Source organism: Macrobrachium nipponense, chromosome 6 (genome assembly GCF_015104395.2).
Source record: "Macrobrachium nipponense isolate FS-2020 chromosome 6, ASM1510439v2, whole genome shotgun sequence".
Taxonomy (NCBI): domain Eukaryota; kingdom Metazoa; phylum Arthropoda; class Malacostraca; order Decapoda; family Palaemonidae; genus Macrobrachium; species Macrobrachium nipponense.
This window is the reverse complement of record NC_061108.1, coordinates 67767835-67790084: the sequence shown is the minus strand read 5'-3', so window position 1 is coordinate 67790084 and position 22250 is coordinate 67767835. Positions and strand designations below refer to the sequence as shown.

General features: G+C 41.1%; 1 protein-coding gene across 1 annotated transcript in view; it reads right to left on the bottom strand.

Moving 5' to 3' along the window:
* The window catches only part of LOC135216817 (uncharacterized), a 47026-nt gene that overhangs the window by 4426 nt on the left and 20350 nt on the right, over positions 1-22250 (bottom strand). Inside the window, exons 3-4 of the mRNA XM_064252315.1 lie at positions 16512-16673; positions 7523-7666 (exon numbers count right to left, since the gene is read on the bottom strand). Coding sequence (XP_064108385.1) covers positions 7523-7666; positions 16512-16673 — 306 coding nt within the window. The remainder of the gene's footprint in view (positions 1-7522; positions 7667-16511; positions 16674-22250) is intronic.

The window sequence follows — 22250 nt, the reverse complement described above, 5'->3', positions numbered from 1 at the left end:
GGCTTTCAGTTGCTCTTTTCTTCTAAGGTAGTATTTTACCATTATCAGTGGGCAAAGAGGTTCTCTCGGGTTCTTCTCCTACCAAAGAAGATAAACCCACGAATCTCGAAGTTCTTGGGCCATGGATTTGATGGGTTTTCATTCTTCGCAAGAAACCCAGGAAGGAAAGAGCAAATGAGAGAGTCCTCCTTAAACCCACATTACCATCAATCGCCTGAAGCTCACTCACCCTTTTGGCGGAAGCTAGAGCCATCAAAACAGAGTCTTCCTAGTAAGGTCTCTGAATGAGGCTGAATTAGAGGGTTCAAATCTAGAGGACCCAAGGAATTGAAGGACCACATCCAAAATTCCAGCTAGGCGTCTTAGAAGACTGTATTTTCACTGTATCAAAAGACCTAATAAGGTCATGCAGGTCCTTATCCTCGCCATAAATTGAGGCCTCTGTGTCTAAAGACATTCGCCAACATGCTGCGATAACCTTTAATCGTTGAAACGACTAGACCACATTCTTGTCTTAGGAATAAAAAGAAGTCTGCAATCTGGTTCACAGAGGTACTGGAAGAGGAAACGTTATTTCTCTTGCACCATCTTCTGAAGACAATCCCACTTCGACTGGTACACTCGTAAGGTGGAAGACCTCCTAGCTCTAGCGATTGCCTTAGCAGCTGATGACGAAAAGCCTTTCGTTCTGACCAGTTTCTGGACAGTCTGAAGCCAGTCAGACTGAGAGCGGGAGGTTTTGTTTTTTGGTACCTGTCGAAGTGGGGCTGTCTGAGTAGATCGCTCCTTAGAGGAAGCGATCTTGGAAGATCCACCAGCCATTCCAGCACCTCTGTGAACCATTCTTGTGCTGGCCAAAAGGGAGCTATCAATGTCATCCTCGTGGAATCTGACTCTGCGAACTTTTTTAAAGTTCAACCCCAGAATCTTGAAGGGGGAAACGCATATAACGTCGAGTCCTTCCAATCGAGTAGGAGAGCGGTCTATCCCTATTGCCCCTGGATCCGAGATGGGTCGAGCAATAAAGATCCAGTCTTTTTGTTCTTTGAAGTTGCAAACAGGTCTAAGTGAGGCCTGCACCACAACTTCAAAGGCTCTGGCAAACATCTTGGTGCAGAGTCCACTCTGTGGGAAGGACCTGATCTTTCCTGCTGAGGAGATCTGCCCTACATTCCTCTCTCCCTGTACGAATCTGGTGTAGAAGTTTGATCCCCCTTTCTTCTGCCCACAGAAGAAGATCTCTTGCTGTTTCGTCATGAGAGAAGGAATGCGTCCCCGTTTCCTGATGTATGCCAGAGCCGTGGTGTTGTCTGAGTTTATCTGCACAATGCTCCTGTCACATCGGACTCTAACTCTTTCAGAGCAAGCACAGCTATTAGTTCCTTCCTGTTGATGTGCCAGGAAAACTGGTCCCTCATCCAGGTTCCTGACACCTCCTTGGTTCCCAGAGTCGCCCCCCAACCTGTTTCCGACGCATCGGAGAACAACACCAGGTTGGGGTTCTGGGATTGAAGAGACAGTCCCTGCGAGAACTTGTTGGGATTCGCCCACCATGTTAAATCCTTCTTGATTTGATGAGAAATGGACATGGAGAACGTCAAATCCTGAGAAGGACGACTCCAATTCCGATGAAGAAAGAATTGGAGCGGTCTCAGGTGCAACCTTCCTAGGGAAACAAATTGCTCCAGTGAGGAGAGCATCCCCAGCAGACTCATCCACTCCTCACTGTGCATACTCTTTCCCTAAGAAGGTTGTAGAAGGTTGTTACTTTCTCGAGTCCCCGGGCTATCCTCTCCTGTGATGGAAAAGCCCGAAAACTCAGAGAGTTCATCTGGATCCCCAGATAAACACACTCTTGAGCGGGAATCAAACTTGACTTCTGTAGATTGACCAGGAGTCCTAAGGAATATGTCAAATCCAGGGTTTTCTTCAAGTCCTTCAGACAACGATCTCTGGAATTGGCCCTTATAAGCCAATCGTCGAGGTAGAGCGATACCCTCACCCTTCTAGATGAAGCCATTGTGCTACATTTCTCATGATGGCCGTAAAAACTTGGGGGCCATCGGAGAGGCCAAAGCACAGGGCCCTGAATTGGAAAATTCTCCCCCCCATCATGAATCTGAGAAACTTCCTCGAGGAAGGATGGATTGGTACGTGGAAGTAAGAGTCCTGTAAGTCCAAGGACACCATCCAGTACCCTGAACGGAGTGCTGCTAACACCGAAGCAGTGGTCTCCATCATGAACTTCTTCTTTTCGACGAAGAAGTTCAGGGCGCTTACGTCCAACACCGTCTCCATCCCCCTGAGGATTTCGGAACTAGGAAATGGCGGTTGTAAAAGCCTGCCGAATGATGATCTGCCACTAGTTCGATCGCCCTCCTTTTCCAGCATCTGATCTACTGCTAGTTGGAGGGGGCCTGATTCATGATGGGGTCCCTGTATCTGGCCGTCAACTCCCTCGGGGTAGTCGTCAAGGGATGGCCTCGAAGAGAACGGGATGAGGTAGCCCTTCCTCAATATTGAAAGGGTCCACAGGCATCTGCGCCTTTCTGGGCCCAGACTTCTGCAAACTGTAAAACGCCTGGCGCCTACAGTTGTCTGAAGGAACTTGAGTCTTACTTGGGAGGTTTGACTGACTTCGCAAAAGTCCTCCCTCTTCTATTTGGTTTACGACCTCTGAACGAAGAGGATCTAGAGGTAGAAAGCCCCTCGAAAGGGTTCCTGAGAGGTCGACTTCGCTTTTCTTCGTCTTAGTCAGGGAAGGAAGGACGAGGCTTCCTTGCAGACTGTGCTAGAAGGGAAGAACGTCTGTAAGGCTCGAGCGCTAACAAAGGAAGGGCGCTTGAGGCGTTCTTGACTTCTAGCAAGAGGAGACCGGTCAGGAGTAGGGAGCCTCGAAGAAAGAGAGCGCCTACTAGGAGAACGAAGCAAACAAGGTTCAAGGCGCCTTTCTCCAGGAGAACAGCTACTAAATGAAGGACGCCTACCAGGCGCAGGGCTCCTACTAGACTCTTGATGTCTTACAGGCGAGGGAGCGAACTCCATGTGAAGAGCAGCCTGCTAGTCACGGGTTCTGAAGTACAATAACAGTAGTCGGAAGGAGAAGCGCGCCTACTCTCAGAAGGGCATTCCCTAGGTTCTCTGAGAAGACGAGGAGAGGAACGACGAGACGGAGACGACGAAATAAAAAGCCTTCCTTGACCTGAGCGACTCTCTCCTCTTGAACAAACTCTAGAGGAAGGAGAAACAGACGGGGCGGAGCGTCTACTGGAGGCAGGGATCCGATCTGGGGAAATTATCTTCGTAATCCATTGAGCGCCTATCCGACGATTGGCGCCTCGACACCTCAGAGAGAGAACCATGGGAGTGGTGCCACTCTCGTGATATCCTACGATGTGTTGAAGCATCCTCAAAAGAAGGAGATCGCCGATTACGAGCGGAGAGCGATCCTTCGACGAAAAGCGCCCCTCGATCTCTTAATAGGGAGAAAAACATCCTTCCTTCTACGGGATCTCGATGCTAAGGAGTCTGCCAAGGCCGAGATCTGAGCTTGCAGGCCCGCCAGCACTCGAGTCGGTGAGTCAACAGGATCTTCTTCCGAAGCAAGCTCAGAGCGAGGAGCGGGCGATCACAGGATCTCCTAGGCTTCTTGCTAGCAAGGAAGCTACTTCAGAAAAGTCTTCTGGGCTGGACGCATAAAGTACTGAAGTGAGCCTCCGAAAGCCCTCTTCAACGGGCGTGAAGCCATCCGTTAGAGTTCCAACCACGTTTCGGCGAAGGAGAAGAAGACGAAAAACACTGGCGAAGTATCTCCTTCTTCTTACGATCCAAGGCAGCCTGGGAGCGAAACTTCAGGATCTGCCGCGAGGGGACCGCTGAACCGGTTGGGGGCTCTCCCTAGCCCTCCTGCGGCTTTCGACCTCTCGACTTTTTTTTTTTTTTCTCCACTGGAACTGGGAGCTGGAAGAGGTCTAGCCTGGAGGCACTAAGGAGCCGGTCAGACGCACCCTCCACATCACTGGGGACACTGCACTTAGTGAATCATCACTGACACTCTTACCTTGATCAGTTCGAAGAGTCTTGTCTTCCTTAGAACGCAAGGAAGCCTTTGAGGCCGCCGCCTCCGAAGACGAATCTACGGCTTCGGCGCGGGGAGCAGGGGCTGAGACCTGGGAGGAAGGTTCTAAAACTACATTAATGTTAGTTTCGTTCTCACTCACTCTCAACCTGCTCGAACTCCTGGAAGAAGCTTACGCACCCTATTCTCTTTCAAGCTTCCTAATATAAGAAGAAAGAGCCTTATATTCATCTTCGTTCAAAACCTCACATTCTTGACACGGGTTACTAAACGAACATTCATTCCCCCTACATTTAACACAGATAGAGTGAGGGTCAACCGCAGCTTTCGGTAACCTCACCTTACATCCATCAGTCAAACATACTCTAAACAAAACCGGAGTTTGGGAACAGAATCAAAATCAGACATTCTAAAAGAAAATCAGCGCAAAGTCAATAACAATCCACAATAAGCGTATGCAAGCCAAAATAGAGCGAATACGTCACCAAAAGAGTCCAAATCAATCTCAAGGCAAGCGAGAATCGAAGAATCTATCGGAAGGAAACGACAACAGTTGTTATCATTTCAAGCGACAGAGAAAATCTGGCTGGAGAGGTAGATTGGTTCATACACCCGCCACCCAGCGGCGGGTAAGGTAGACCACCTGACCTACCTGTCGCGTGTGCCGCGAGATTTGAAATTCTGTCGGGAACGTCGGAGACTATAGCTAAGTATATATCTGGCAGGGAAGTTCATGTACAAAACAACCTATTTGTAAACAAGTAAAGAAAAGTTTCTGTATAGTCACTATTTGCATTTGATTTTAAATAATAAAATCAAACTCATGCTAGTTGTGGATTTTACTTTTCCATTAGGGTAAGGTCTTCTGGCACTAGTTTCTGGATAAACTGGTTAAAAACAATAAAAAATAAAAAAATTGTATATGCAAGGAATCTTTGGCATCTGATACGTATTTAGTCTTTCTTCCAACCTAGGATAACACAGACATAAGAGGGGGGGTAGAGGTGGACAGTCAATGTTAGGACCTCAGTTTGTTAGCTATGAATAATACAAATTAATTTAAAATTCCTCATTTGTTCATACGCAGAACAAACCTTTGGTCTTTAAACATTAGATAGACTCACACTTGGAGAGAGGTGTGAGAATCCTGATCAACTGGAGGTCTGCACACCTGATCATTCTTCTTAGAAATGAGGAGGTTCTAAGGAAGAAGATCTAAGCCTCTGAGATGTTAGATATATGGATATCTAACACCCACTCCACAGGGTTTAAATACAATGTAACATGTCCAGATTAATTTGCATATATGGAAGTCAATGAGAACTATATCGTTCAAGCAACAAAACCATGTTGCAAGCAACAAAAATTGGCTTGCCACCACTCCTCACTCCCCTTGCTGGAGAGAGGTGAAGCTTCTGAGAAGCAGATTTGTATATTGTATGGAATGTAAAAGGTGCTGTAACAATATGACTGCAATGCTTACCTGCATCAACCCAGTTTCAGAGTATGATGTGTATTCTTCAAACTGCTCCATAGGTATTGAAGAAATGAAAAAGCAAAGAAAATAGACCAGTCACCTCATCTCATTCTTTTCTTCCACACTATCATCTTAGGCAAGATATGAGCTGTCCGAGCCAGGGGCACTAGATGAGCTACACAACTGCTGAGCACACCACCGGACCCAAGGAAAAGTATCCAAGGGACTGTGGGCCATACTCTTCAGGTAGAAGGAAGAGAAAGTGGTCTGATGAAGCCAGGAATCAGTATTCACAATCCTATGGACAGACAAGTTCTTATATTGCCAGACAGGAATTTACTACCTCTGATGTCTAAGTCTTCTGCATGCAATGCAGTGTTGGTGACAGAATTTGACGAGGAGTAAGGTTTGCCTAGTCACCTCACAGCTAAACGAAATGGTATTCTTGGACACCTCTTTCTTGGCCTGACTTGTGCTAACAAAAAGTCTACAACACTTAGGTCTTAGGTGACGAGTTCTTTTTAGATAACAACATAGTGCAATGACGGGGCAAAGCAGTAACTCTCGAGGGTCATTATTACAAATTCCTTAAGGGAAGAAATGGATAATGAAATGAGGCAAAACTCTGTCATCGTGAACTGATGGGAATTTTGGGTCTAAGCACGAATTCTGGGACATTTGAAAGCTACTTGACCCCAACCCCTGGTGTGTTTACATCATAAATTCCTACCATAGAGTTCTCCAACTCTTTTTGAGGAAGCCAAGGCCAGAAAGAAAAAGTTTTCAAAGTCAATTCCCTGTCACCAATCAGAGCAGATGACCCATTATCCCTTGTACACAGCTGAAGAAAATCACCTGAGGTAGCTGGACACCCTAGTCGCTGCTCTGTGAGAAATATCTCTCGCTCATAAAAGATACTGACTGGACAGCCTCCAGACAAGAAGAGATAAGGGCCCTACCAATTGGTGGCACCTCTCCCACAAGAGGATGGCAGAGAAGGTTATGCTATGGGGAAAACTCTCTCGGCATGGCTGAGAGAAGAGACAGAAGATCTAGGAACCCACTCAGCTTGAGGCCACAAAAAAGCTACTACAGTCATCCTGAGATTCTTGGAATCCATTACTCTGGTTCACGACATGACGGATCAGGCAGAATGGAGGGGAGGAGTAAACTCCAGGTTGTCCCTAGTATGCTTGAGGGCATCCTCCACTTGTGCAAATGAAGCTGGGACCACCAAACAGTAGACCTCTAGCTGTCTGTTGAAAAGAGGTCTAACATGGGTCTTCCCCAAGTAGACGAGGAGAGGATCAGTTTATTTCATATTTATGATGAAAGGGGAATCAAAGTGAAGGGCATCAGATGATAAAACATCAAAGGATGATGAGATGCCACAGAAGCATACAAGGGCTACATTGGAGAAGCCATCCATCTAAGATTAGTGCCCCTGAGCAAGGCTGACAACTGTTGTGTATAATTCATTAAAATCTTACTGGGTGCCTTCTGCAACTCTGGAAAATTTGCTGTGCACAGATGCAACCTCTTATGGGATTTCTGAAATGGTAATACAGGGAAAGTACAGAAAACAGTCTTCCATATGTCTCCTGATTGTTCTATGTGTAGAGTTGTTGTCTGCAGACCATCTTACAAATACTATTAACGTCACTGTGTTCAATTCCCCAGCCTTTGGAAGCAGTATGTTTGAAAGTCTGTTGAAGGTAAAATAGGGGAGGCATCTGCATTTTGAATGCACTCTCTCTCCAACAATGTAGATCTCTTTTTAACCTTAATAAAAGAATTAACAGTATTTGGAATTCTTCTGTGATGAACAACAGTTATGAAACAGATGCAACTGTGAACACCTTATCTTGCACCTGGAAAAACTTTTTAAACTTTGTTGAAAGGAAAAGTGTGAAAGAAACACAAAGTTACCTTTTCTAAATAGTAAAATACTACAAAAAATAACATACCTTTACATCTGGGTAAACTGAAGTACTCTGAAGACATACAATAATTCTACCCAAAGCCACATGCATAACATTTTTAAAGAATGGCCTTAAAGATGTCAGTGATCCAGCAAACACTTCCAGCAAGGCACTAGACTGAACAAGCATCTGAAATAGGTATACTGTTTAAGAGACTTGGACACATAAATGTTAAAATGGAACAAAAATAACAACTTTCAATTCTATTTTAAAACAGATAAATCTACATATAAATCCAGTCATATATACGCACAAAAATCAGAATTTACTGATATGGATTATCATCAAATATTGCTGAAATATAAGGCAAATCTCATTAGTTTCAATACAATTGAGATTCATGTGGGAGTTTGGTTCCATACACAACCACCAACAAAGAAAAAATTTAGAAATGCATTTTCTGTTATCTGATTTGACCTGTCCAAGGTTTGATTTAAGCCTTTCTTAGTCTTTCAATAAATTCCATGTCCTGAGGAAAACACTAATGGACTATTTACTCAGAAATATTTGAATGATGCAGCCTCATTAATCCTTTCTCCAGCTAATGATATTTCATCTATTTGTGCATACTACACCTTCATTTACAAAAGATTTACAAGGCAAGCTTTGTAAATCTTTTGAATTTTTGAAAGTATAATGGAATCATCTCATATTCTAAGCTTCTCCAATCTGAACTTTCTCTTTCATCTCTGACCACTACTTTCACTGTAAAATCTAAGAAAAAGGCATAAAACAAATGTAAAAATATCATTCCATTATGGCATACCACTATAAATTGCAATTCACTTTACAAGATTTCATTAACATCAACTTTGTTTATAGATAATTCAAGTTAGGTTTGCATAATTAACTGGTAGATGTATGCTATCAAATGCCTTCTTATAATCAATGAAGGCAACTCTGATCATTATGTCAATTTCTCTCTCCAGCCTACTGTGAATAAATACGTACTGGATATTTTCTATACAACTGACATAAAGTGTAATACCTCTAAAGGTACCACAATCCAATTCCTGATCGTCAGGACTGCTAGGTATGGCTGTTCTACATCTAAGTTCTTTATAACTGATTCCATGTCAAAACTGCAAGGTTCATTCATAATCACAGTCAGTCTTTGTAATGTTCTGGTACATATATAAATTATAGTTTCATAGATAATATTCATGACTTCACAAAAACGTTCAGTCACTTGTTGTCTTTCTTCCTTTTCTGGTGTTATTTTTTTATCCTCTCCTACTTTTGACAAATTTTTCCTTTTTCTTTCACCTATGGGTATCTCATTTATAATTCTGTGGGCTACTTAATTTCAGCACCAGTCCTGGCTGCAAGGCTTTGTTCCACATCATCAGCCTGTCTGCGTAAAGTATTCTCTCCCAGCTCTGATTTTCATTTTACTACTATCTACACCAGAGTACTAAGCACATACTTATACTGATTCTCTTATATATTATTGGCTACTGGTTAAAACCTTGGGAAAATATGTAATGCACAATATTTATTCATTTACAGACTTTTAGGCATCACAGATCATTGAGGGACATTAACTTTATCAAAACTGGGAATAAAAAAAGTAATACACAATGCAAGGAGAGAGAATAAATTTACTTATCACAAAAGTGCAATTTACATGTAATATTCAGATTAAGTGAGAACATTTACATTTAATTTCTGTGGTTATTATTATTATAAAGGATTAGTTTACCCAGACCTCTGAGCCTAACAACGGTTTTCAGGAATTATTCCTGAAAAAAAAAACTATTAGGTTTAGGAAACGGGTTTTACTTAGGAATTTGATGGTCCTATTAACACCCTCTTACCCCGAAGCCCTAAAAATCAAAACCTCTCCCGTATGCTGGCGCTGGTTTGGAGTGAGCGCGGAAGCGGAAATTTTATTTTTTTTTTTTTCAAAAAATCACAGCGCACTTAGTTTTCAAGATTAAGAGTTAATTTTTGGCTCCTTTTTTTGTCATTGCCTGAAGTTTAGTATGCAACCATCTCAGAAATGAAAAAAAATATCATCATCATATGTAAATAATGCGATATATGGTAGCGAAAAAAATAAATTCATACATAATTGTATTCAAATCCCACTGTGCGAAAAACGGTTAAAGCTAAAGAGTTACTTTTTTTTTCCGTTGTATTGTACACTAAATTGCGATCATTTTGATACTTTTTTGTTGTTGTATTGTACACTAAATTGCGATCATTTTGATATATAACACATTGTAAAACGATAAAAGCAACACAGAAACAATATTATCACAAAATGATGCATGAATTCGTAACACGCGGACGTAAAAAAATGTTTTTTTCAAAAATTCACCGTAAATCTAAATATTGATCTAGAGACTTCCAATTTGTTTCAAAATAAAGACAAATGATTGAATATTATGATACTGTAAGAGTTTTAGATTAGAATTGCAGATTTTGACCATTTCAGACGAGTTAAAGTTGACCAAATGTCGAAATTTTTATATTTTTTTATGAAAAATATTTCAAAAATAAGAAAAGCTACAACCTTCAAATATTTTTTGTTGTATTCTTCATGAATTTGCGCACATTTTCATATATGAAACTCTATAAAACGCCTAATATGAAAAGGAGCAAATATTAGGATAATGCGACTTATGCATTTCAGGAGATTTTGCGGCTGCGAATCGGTCGCGGAGGGAAGGAAGAAGTTTTTTTTTTTCAAAATTCACCATAAATCAAAAATATTGTTCTAGAGACTTCAAATTTGTTTCAAAATGAAGATAAATGACTAAATATTACTAGACCGTAAGAGTTTTAGCTTACAATTACGTTTTTCGACCATTTCGGTTGAGTCAAAGTTGACCATACGTAGTTTTTTTCCTAATTATCGTGATTTGTATGCAAATATTTCGAAAATGAGAAAAGCTACAACCTTCAATTATTTTTTGTTGTATTGTTCATGAATTTGTGCAAATTTTCATATATTAAACTATATAAAACGCCTAATATGAAATGGAGCAAATATTAGGATAATGCGACGTACGCATTTCGGAGATTTGCGGCCGCGAATCGGCGCGCAAAGGGTAGGAAGGAAGAATTTTGTTTTCAAAAATTCACCATAAATCGAAATATTGTTCTAGAGACTTCAAATTTGTTTCAAAATGAAGATAAATGACTAATATTACTAGACCGTAAGAGATTTAGCTTACAATTACGTTTTTCGACCATTTCGGTTGAGTCAAAGTGACTATAGTACATAGTTTTTTTTTCCTAATTATCGTATTTGTATGCAAATATTTCATAATAAGAAAAGTTACAACCTTTAATTATTTTTTGTTGTATTTTTCATGAATTTGTGCACATTTTCATATATAAAACTCTATAAAAAGCCTAATATGAAAAGGAGCAAATTTTAGGATAATGCGACGTACGCATTTCAGAGATTTGCGGCCGCGAATCGGCGCGCGGAGGGAAGGAAAAAGTTTTTTTCAAAAATTCACCATAAATCAAAATATTGTTCTAGAGACTTCAAATTTGTTTCAAAATGAAGATAAATGACTAAATATTACTAGACCGTAAGAGTTTTAGCTTACAATTACGTTTTCGCCACCATTTCGGTTGAGTCAAAGTTGACCATACGTAGTTTTTTTTTCCTAATTATCGTGATTTGTATGCAAATATTTCAAAAATGAGAAAAGCTACAACCTTCAATTATTTTTTTTTGTATTCTTCATGAATTTGCACACATTTTCATATATAAAACTCTATAAAAAGCCTAATATGAAAAGGAGCAAATATTAGGATAATGCGACATACTGCATTTCGGAGATTTGCGGCCCGCGAATCGGCGCGCAGAGGGAAGGAAAAAAGTTTTTTTCAAAAATTCACCATAATCGAAATATTGTTCTAGAGACTTCAAATTTGTTTCAAAATGAAGATAAATGACTAAATATTACTAGACCGTAAGAGTTTTAGCTTATAATCACGCTTTTCGACCATTTCGGTTGAGTCAAATTGACCGTACGTAGTTTTTTTTCCTAATTATCGTAATTTGTATGCAAATATTTCGAAAATGAGAAAAGCTACAACCTTCAATTATTTTTTTTGTATTGTTCATGAATTTGCGCACATTGTCATATATAAAACTCTATAAAAAGCCTAATATGAAAAGGAGCAAATGCAATGCAATGCATTTCGGAGATTTGCGACCCGAATCGGTGCGAGGAGGGAAGGAAAAAGTTTTTTTTCAAAAATTCACCATAAATCGAGATATTGTTCTAGAAACTTCGAATTTGTTTCAAAATGAAGATAAATGACTGAAGATTACTAGACTGTTATGTACTTTGCTTACCCAAAAACACCAACATAAAAAAAAAATATAATACATATATATATATAATTATATATACTATATAATATATATATATTATTATATATATATATTATATATATATATAATATATATGATATATAATATAATAATATATATATATAGATATATATAATTAATATATTTTATATAATTATTAATATTTATATAATATATATATATATAATATATATATATATATATATATATATATATATGTATGTATATTTATTTATTTATTACATTTTCCGATTCTGGTACGAATACATAAATAAAAGGAATGCAGATGACACTTTTCTTTTTGCATACAATGAAATATCATATTCATGCATAGATACAGAGATACAAAAACTTGAAATAATAAATAAAAAATAATATAAAACAAATGCAGAATACTCACTCGTAATCCTGACTCTTCGTTCTATTCTTGTTTTCTCCCTCCTCCATTGAAGAGTCTTGCATTTTTTTCCTCTCAACATGACGAGGTACAGGTGGAGGAGGGAGACACGTGCCCTTACGGCCAATGGGCTAGGGCGCGGTCCCGTGCGCCCTCCCTGTCCGTTGCTGACGCAACTCCAATAAAAGACCGCACTGTGGTATTTGCGGTCACACTTCCCGAACCTGCATAGAGCTATTCTGCAGGTGCGACAGAAGAACCGGGTGTCTCTCCTTCTGCCATTCATATGGCACACCCAGCACCGTTTCTGCCTGCGCCCTTCTAGGAGCTCCAGTGAAGATCCCCTAGCAGCAGCCGACACACAGGGTCCACTACCCGACGAGAAGGGGTGCGGGCGGGGCCGTCAGCAGGGGCGGCAGCAGCAGGATGAACGAAGTTGGCCCTCCTAAGGTCTGCCCTTTCCTCTACAGGCAGATCTACAGCTCGGGGCAGGGGGGGGCAGACATGGAAGGCCACTGATCGGGATCAAAGTTGATGAGGGCATCCCCAACTGCCTCGAGGAACTGTAAGTGGGTCATCCTCCGGAGATCGGGACCATAGTACCCACAGTAAGAGTATGTAGGCATTTTGGAGGGCCAACTGCAGAATGTATTTGAGGAGCTTCTGGGTCCACCTCCTGGTTCTCCTGGCGAAGGAATAATACTGGATGAGTTGATCAAAGAGATCAACTCCTCCTATGTGCCTATTGTAGTGCCCAATGACGGTAGGGCGCTGTACACGAAACTGCTCATACACAACTCAGCCCTGTCGACATGTCTTCTTCTGCTGTATGATCTCCTCTTGGACAGGTTCATGGCTCGTCGTAATCATGGGGGCGAGTCGGACACCCTTCCAACAGATGACGAAGACAGCTCCCTTCCGCCGCCACTCTGTCTCTCCTCTTGCCAGATTTTGCGGATGGCTAGCGAACCTCTTGAGGACATTCGGGGCCCACGCACCAACCAAAGGGTACCACTGACGTGAACACCTGCTTCATACAGTTCCTGGGCCAGGGATACAGAGTTCTAATAATTATCCATAAACAGGTGGTATCCCTGGTTACGGAAACGATCCACAAGCCTGAAAACAGTTTCACGCATCGTTGAGAAGACCCCGGAATACACTAAGAAGTCCACGACGTATCCAGTGTTGGCCTCGGTAAGAAAAAAAAATTTCACACCATATTTCTTTGGCTTCTTGGGGTTATACACTTTAATGCTAGACGTCCTTTGCAAGGCATCATCCCCTCATCCAAAGAAAGGTTCTTTCCAGGAACCACGAGAGTTTTACAACGTTCACGAATGTAATCCAACACTGGGCGAACTAAAATGAGGCGATCAGAGTTATTCCGGGGGTATGGTCCTTCGGTTGAAGGTGTTGAAATACCTGTCCAACGCCAGGAAAGTATCACGGGGCATAACACAGGCACATTGGGCGTAACCTAAGAAAAAATTACGCCTCCAATATTGCCTGACGTTGGCAGCAGGCATCAATCCAAAAAAATGTGGAGCCCCCCACAAAATGAGCCATGTCAGTGAGGTTGCAGCTCGCCAGCGATACGATAATGTCGTGCGCAGTTCATCACGGCAGTACCTGGCCGTAGTCCGCCGTCTCTGCTACCAGGTACTCCAGCAATTCCCGCGTAAGGAACAGCTGAACGAACCCCAGAGGAGTCAGGGGAACAGGTACGGTGAGCCCAGGATTTTGCCCGTGAATGGGTGCATGTTAGGTGGTGTGGGATCTTCCGTACACCCATCGTCGCTCTTGGACGACCGACCTTCACCTTGGCTGGCGCGACTATCCGACCTTCCTACGTGCCCCAAGCGCGGGCACGATTCGCACACGAACCCCCCACCCCTACTGGCCCATCTCCCTCACTTAAGCCTTCGCTTTCTGTATCGTCATCCGCAACAAAATTAGACCGCATATCCTCATCCTGCCCTCCTCAGATTCCCCCTCATACGCACTAAAAACACTGAATTCTAGCTCGAACGGACATTGGGGGCAAATATTCGTCATCACTATCATCGGGAGTTATGTCCTCATCACTAGATGACAACCGCCATCAAAATGAGGACTTGCGGACATACTCTCGATCGAGCTCCGATAAATATCATCTATGTCCCTTGGTTGGAGCCCTCCCAAATTCCTACAAATGCCCCTAAGGACAGCCCGATGCTTCCTAGGGGTTACTAAAGGCACATGAGACACTCTAAAAGCACTTTCATCCACACCTGCATCTCCCAGCATCCAAGTCCAAAACTCGCCTTACACGATCCCTTCCGACGGGTAAAACGCGCCTTTCACGTTCCATACGACGTTGAGGACATCTCTATTGAACGACCGTGTAGCAACACAAATGTTCAAAAATCTCGCACAAGTTCAGTCAAACATGATTGCGCCAAAAGATCGCTGTCGGATGACGTCGTCGTGATGCTGGCTGAAGCGAGAAGGAAGGATTTCGCGCATGCGCACTTGGGTCACGCTTCTAAACAAAACAACACCTCAATCCGTGAACTCCCAGCATCCCCTGAGCCGCGTGATTCAAAAGTTTTCGGCTGGTAGGCCTATAAGTATTTTTCCGCGAATTTAAAAAAAAAACTTTTTTGAGTCTACGTATAATATGTACGTCCAATCGGCATACGGGAGACATTTTGACTCAACATTTAATACGTCCAAATCGGCGTAAGAGGGTTAAATACGAAATCTTTGCCTTCAGGAAGAATGTCTTAATGTTGAGTTTTGAAAATATAAGTTTCTTCTTTAGCTCTTTCTTTTTGAGATGACGACATCCATGAATTAACTTCACTTCTTTTTTATACTTCTCAGTTTGTTTGTAGTTGGCACTGATGTCCAGTCTGTTTGCCAGTCTTTATATATTACAGGCTCAACTGAGGTTTCCAGTCTGATACTGGGGCATGTGTCATTGTTGATGGAATAGTGCAAGCTAATTTGGCAGCTATATATATAACCTATTGTGTGATTTACTACTTCTAACCCTTCCAGCCAATAAGAGAGAGAGAGAGAGAGAGAGAGAGAGAGAGAGAGAGAGAGAGAGAGAGAGAGAGAGAGAGAGAGAGAGAGAGAGAGAGAGCGCTTACTCGGTTAAACAATTAAAAATGTCAAGAATACAGTATATATTATGTATATCTTTCCATCAACCACTCTCCCTTTCTATCTATCTATCCATCTCTCACATTCTTGAGAAAGGAGGGGAGAAAGAGAAAGAATTGTTATTTTATTATTTAATGCTATTATTTAATTTTATTAAACTTAAAAGTTAATACTAACTGAAAATTAGTATTGCTGTAAATCATTACTTCACCATAAAAGGTACATGTATGTACAGTACAAATGATTTAGTCACAAAAGTAATATGAAAATACAGAATATTGCTCTACGAAAAAATCCTCAAATTTACGGATAGGTTCCACAGAAAAATCTGTGTACACCATCCAATTCAGTGGTTAACAGGCACAAATTAATTTAGTTCTTCAACTGTGTTGTACCTATTATTCCCTGAAAGTGGGCAGGCCTAGTCACCTAAAATAAAACAATAGAAGCGCTACTATGAATTTCAAAATTTAAGCAGCAGCGTGAGTTAAAACATTATCTATGTAATTACTTGATAAATTACTTATGTGAAATATAAAGTTTAGTACAGCAGACTGATTTCTCATACAGTAATAACTAGATCTTATGTGATTCAAGTTGCGCGAATTCACAGACATGCAAACTTTTCATTGGAATCTAACTAACTGGCACACTCAAATTTTTCAGACATGCGATATTTGCGAAATCCTCAAGAAACATTGCAGTAAGTGTTAATGTTTAATTATTTTAGGTAATTTATAGGTTTCATGCTTTTATGTGTAAATCTGTATAAAAAATTACAATGTTTATTTTTGTACATGGATAAATATAATACAAAGGTAATTACAGCATGTACAGTTGGTATACTACTTTAACAAGATGCGGTACCCAATCACAAAGTTACTGCATTTTTTGAAGACAATACCCCTACAGAAAGCTTTTTTTTTTATTTTTGAAGTACATTTATAAGTTTTCATGCTTTTTATTGTAAAATTGGTATGGAAAATTATAATTTATTATATTTTTGTACATAAATGTGATACCCCTGAAGACTGAATAAGATTATAAGCAAGTTTTACAGTATCAGACAACCTTTCACCTACCTTTATTTCTTGCTCATTAAGCTTGTTCTTCCGGTTAGAATGAGAAATTAGGGCTTCAGAAAACTGTCCAACAAATATCAAGATGGATGGTATACATTCCTTTATACAATCTGAACTGCTTACTACAACAGACGTAACTATATCAATTAAAATCCTGAAAATCTGAAAATGAGAAAATACTATCAGTTAACATGAATTACTTCACTTACATAAATAAAGGATTTTTTTCTTCTGTATTTCTCAGAGTTGATTTTCATAAAAACAATATGAACCATGTATTTTCTTCACCTATCAGTTATTTCACTGTTCTTACTCATTTTATTTATAAAATTATTATACTTAGCTCCTTATCTTCTTGAAAACAAGGGTCTTGGTAAAAATGTTTTTCCACAGTTAAAAAGTAACAAAAACTTTCATACCAAACTCATCAACCCTAATTAGCCTTAATTCAGGGTCAAACTCCCTAGACACAGCTTTGAAGTTTTGAAAACAAAGAAAAAACTAGAAAATCAACTAACTGAGTAACAGTATCCCTTGCAAACCTTTGGCTTGTTGGTAAATGGAAACTAACTTTATTTTCTTGCGTTTCAGTAGGTTACAACAGCCAGAATGGGCACTATACTCAGTCAAGTTGGAAATCAATATACGTACTTTATTTCTGTCTATAGTCCAGCCTTTCTTTTTCCTAAATTATTTTTGCTAGTATACTATCGTGCTAGGTGTCATAACCAGGGTTATTCTCTTGAATCTTATTCTACTAATTAATAAATCTTTCTTTTCCCACTAACTAATGTTAGGTAAACAGTAATAATTTTTTACTGAAGTTATTCATCTCTGTTTGTTATGGTTTAGCCCTTCTGTAGTTTGCTTTTTGTTTAATGCTATTATAAATTTTCTTTGTGTTTGGAAGGAATGGAAGTAGCAGGACAAAAATATATTGGTAGACCACAAACCATGGAGAGAGGGGACAGATAAAGAACTAAACTATAAGATTCTTTTGGCAGAATTTACTTGTTTTCATCGATAACATTTATGCCTTACCATTTAGTAACTGTTTTCTACAATTTGATATTCTTTTTTTATTTTCACCAGGATTATCACTTGTGTTTTTGTATGCTAATAAGTACCCTTTTGCTACATCATAAATTATATACTGTTGCTTGTCACTGGCATACAGTGGGGTTTCCTTAAGTCTACATGCAAACATAGTTTTCCTTATTACAGTGATGTATTTGATTGTTATAATTGTGTTAAAATACCAAAAGATTTGTCCGGGACTGTCAAGTAAAGTTTTCTGTGATCTAATGTTCTTGATAGAGAAAGATCCTCACTTGCTCTGTGGCATATGTCATGTCAAGAAGTGTACTCCTGATAAACTTTGTGATGTTTGTTCCTCTGTCTGAGGACTAACGGAACTGCTTTTTGGAGAGGAAGTCTTATTTATTAAGGAAAATAATGTGTTGCTTCATATACGTCTGCTTTTTAAACATAAGGGGTCTTTCACTGCTACTGTTGGCTTACAAAGCATTTTCTTCTGGAGCTGGAGCAAAAGAGCTGATTCTTCTAGCAATGGTCACTGCCTGCTGTTTGGCAATTCACATCAAAGGAACCAACCTGCCCACTACCTGGCCATGCAAAGCTTGAATTTTTGCTGCCATCATGATGCCTGCTTCTACCAATTCAGCTCATTTAATGCTGCACCTCCGGTGCCACTGACACTGGGTCAGGCAACTACATTTTCCTTTCTGAATTTAACAGAGAAGGGTTGGAAAGTGGCAGGAGTCTTTAGAGACTGGTCTTAAAGGTTGAAGTGGAATAAAAACAGAGGTGTTTACTGAGCATTAGGGAAGATACAGAAAGAATAGTAACACAAGAAAGAGGAGGCTCGATTATAAAACAGGCAGAAAAGTTTAAATACTTAGAATCTACTTTAAGCCAAGAGAGAGGGAGGATGTGAGGCTGAAGTTGACAGTAGGATAAAAGCTGCATGGGGGAAGTGGAGAGAGGTAGCTGGAGTAGTATGTGATAAGAAAAGGCCAATCAAGCTAAAAGTCAAGATCTTTAACACAATGATAAGACCAGTGGTAATGTATCGAGCGGAAACAGAGCTCTAAGAAGAAAACGAGGAAGTAAAGCTTGAGAACACCGAGATGATAAATGCTGAGGTGGATTCTTGGGAATATCGCTGCTTGAGAGATTGGAAAATGATAAAATAAGAAGGGCAGGCAGGCTTAGTAAAGATGACAGAGGTCGTAAGAGAGTCATGACTGAGATGGGCATGTGTTGAGGATGGATGACAAGGAGGGAGTGAAGAGGGCTTGGGAGAAACCTGTTAAGAGGAAGAAGATCGAGAGATGGACATAATTAGATAGTGACATAAAGTGAAGGAAGATATGGAGAGAAGAAGTTTGGTGGAGGATGATACCTTTAATAGAAGGCAGTGGAGAAGGCACATCAGGCAACCGACCCCTTAAAGTAGGGATAACGGTGGGAAAGAAGTTTATATTTATTTCAGATACCTTTTTATAATCACACTCATATTCTATTTCACTATTAAAGGCTTTAGCTAAGTATGGCTGTACACAAACACCCAGCCTCTCTTTCTCTCTTATAAGATAATTTCAATTTATATTACGGATAGTCAATGAACTTTCCGTATATCCACAGGTAACATGAAACCAGCACTGTACCAGCTTTACCTAAAAAGCAGTAAATGAACTATACAGGCTTTATCTCAAAGTAGCATATGAAGAGATAATGGGTATTATTCATGAATAACCAAACATGTAATGCTTGTGGCAGGTAATGAAAACTGACCATGTAAACCTGGGGTTCTCTATAGTGAGGACTGCTTACTAACAAAAGGATGATTCAAGGCTTATTCTTCCACCAACTAATCAATGTTTAGCTATTATCACTCATTCCTGGCATGAAGTATTGGTAAATAGGTTTGTGTTTCTCTAGGACTATTAATATAAGGATATGGAGATATAAAATTGTGGTCAGTAAGTAGTGATACCTAAATGATGGATAAATATGATATTGTTATGATACAATAAAGTTTTGTACATACTTACCTGGCAGATATATACTTAGCTTTAGACTCCGTCGTTCCCGACAGAAATTCAAATTTCGCGGCACACGCTACAGTAGGTCAGGTGATCTACGCCCTGCCGCTGGGTGGCAGGACTAGGAACCATTCCGTTTTCTAATCAGATTTTCTCTTCCACCTGTCTCCTGGGAGGCTGGGTGGGCCATTTAATTGTATATATCTGCCAGGTAAGTATATACAAAACTTATTGTATCATAACAATATCATTTTTGTACATGAACTTTCCTGTGCAGATATATACTTAGCTGATTATTGGCACCCTTAGTGGTGGGCAAGAAGACAGCTACTACTGAAATAGACAGGAAAAACAACATACGTTGTAGGTAAAACATAAAAAACTTGGTTCCTACCTGGTAAGGCGGAAGACTTCATGGCTACTGCCTAGGAGTCTACTTCGCCTCAAGAGCCTCAGCGAGGTAGTGACCTTATGCTAAGAGTTCTTGTGGATCTGTCAATGGGTCTTATCCGCTTACTCGACAGAATCCTGAGGATCTTTGTTAATGGGTGCTAATCCACTTATATGACAAAAACACCTTGCCTAATGGCATAATCAAGGAGCACAACACCGATCCCGACCACCTGATCCTAACACCCAGGTTAGCAACAAGATTGATATAAGTTACCCCGAACATTCTTTCAAACAACCCTAAAAAAACCCCACACCAAATTCTAAAAATTAATTAAGGATCGGCATCAGCTCCCTGTCCCAGCACCGAATCCGCAGATACGTATGGACCCAGCGAGAAGCATTTCTCGTAAGTCACTCTTACATCCTTCAGGTAGTGGGATGCAAAGACAGAGTTGCATCTCCAGTACGTGGCAGCTAGAATGTCCTTCATGAGACAAAATCCTATGAAAGATAAAAGAAGTCACAATGGCTCGCACCTCATGCGCTATTACTCTAAGCTGCTTGAAGGAGTCGTCATCACACGCCCCATGTGTTTCAGAGATGACACTTCTCACAAAGAAGGCCAGGGCGTTTAAAGGCATGGGTCTTCTTGGGTCCCTCACCGCACACCAGAGACTCTCTAGGCTACCCTTAATCTGTTTCTTCCTTTGAAGATAGAACTTAGGGCCTGACTGGGCAAAGAGACCTCTCAATCTCCATCCCTACCAAGGGGAGAGTCCCCTCAACCTCAAAGCTTCTAGGCCAGGGTTTGAGGGGTTTTTGATCCTTGCCAGAATCATGGCTAAAAGTACATATTGCCGAGTCTACTGAAAATCCGACACACGATGCAAGGCATGAAGTTCACTTGTCCTCTAAGCAGTTGCGAGGGCCCAAGAGAAAAATACCTCCCTCGTCAGGTCTCTAAAAGAAGCCTGATGGGGGAGGCTCGAACTTGTTGGATGTGAGGAATTTGAGAACCACGTCCAGATTCCAACTAGGTGAAAGTGAGGACTTCTCTTGGAGGTCTCTAAGGACCGGATGAGATCATGAAGATCCTTGTCCTCCGCTATCTTTAGACCTCTGTCTCTGAAGACAGCGGAGAGCAAGCTTCTATATCCTTTATTGTGGATACCGGTAGATGAGATTTCTTCTCTCAGAAGAGAAGACATCAGCAATGTCGGTCACAGAGGTAATGGAAGAGGACAGCTTCTTCGACCTGCACCATCGTCGAAAGACTTCCCACTTCGACTGGTACACCCGTAAATGTTGAGCCGTTTCGCGAAAATCCTATCACTCTGACGAGTCTTTCAAGTTGAAAAGGCAGTCAGGCAGAGAGCGGGGAGGATTTGAGAAAGCTCTCGAAGTGGGGTAGTCTGAGCCGATCTCTCCTTAGTGGAAGGGATCTGGGGAAGTCCATTATCCATTCCAGAACCTCTGAGACCATTCTTGAGCGGGCCAAAAGGGAGCGATAAGGGTTAGAGTCGTCCCTGTAGAGGACAGGAACTTTTTCATCAATTCCCCCACCAGTTAGAGTGGGGGAAAAACCTACGCCTTGATGCCTGACCAGTCCAGTAGAAGAGCGCGAATGCTATTGCTCTCGGGTAATCAAATGCGGAGTAAAAGTTGTCCAGTCTCCTGTTCTGATACACGGCGCACAGGTCTACATGTGGCCTGCCTCACAGGGCCCATAGGCTTAGGCACACATCGAGATTGAGGGTCCACTCCAAAGGAAGGACTTGGTTCCTCTTGCTCAACAGGTCCGCCCTCACATTCTTCTGAATAAATCTGGTAAGGAGCGCGATCCCTCTCTCCTCCGTCCAAAAGAAGGGTTCTTGTTACCTACTAAAGGGAGAAGGAATGTGTCCTCCTTGTTTCTGAAGGATGTCAGACCCGTGGTGTTGTCTGAATTGACTTGGACCACCGTGTGTCTGACTTCATACTGAAACCACTTAAGAGCCAGAAAGATTGCATACAGTTGAAACACGAAGTATCAGTTAACCTGGTCCCCCTTCCAGATGCCTGACACTTCATACGTCCCTAGTGCTGCTTCCCCTCGCTACTCTGACGTGTCAGAGAACAACACTAGGCCTACACCGTGTCGCGTAACTGACTCGGGCGCTCTGACAGCTGCCGACTGACTGCGTACAGTATCGAGGAAAGTTGCTCAAGAAGAGACGAAGATTCTCATATCCGAGCAAGTCACTTGACCATCGTATTTGAAGGGTTAAGAAGCCGAAAG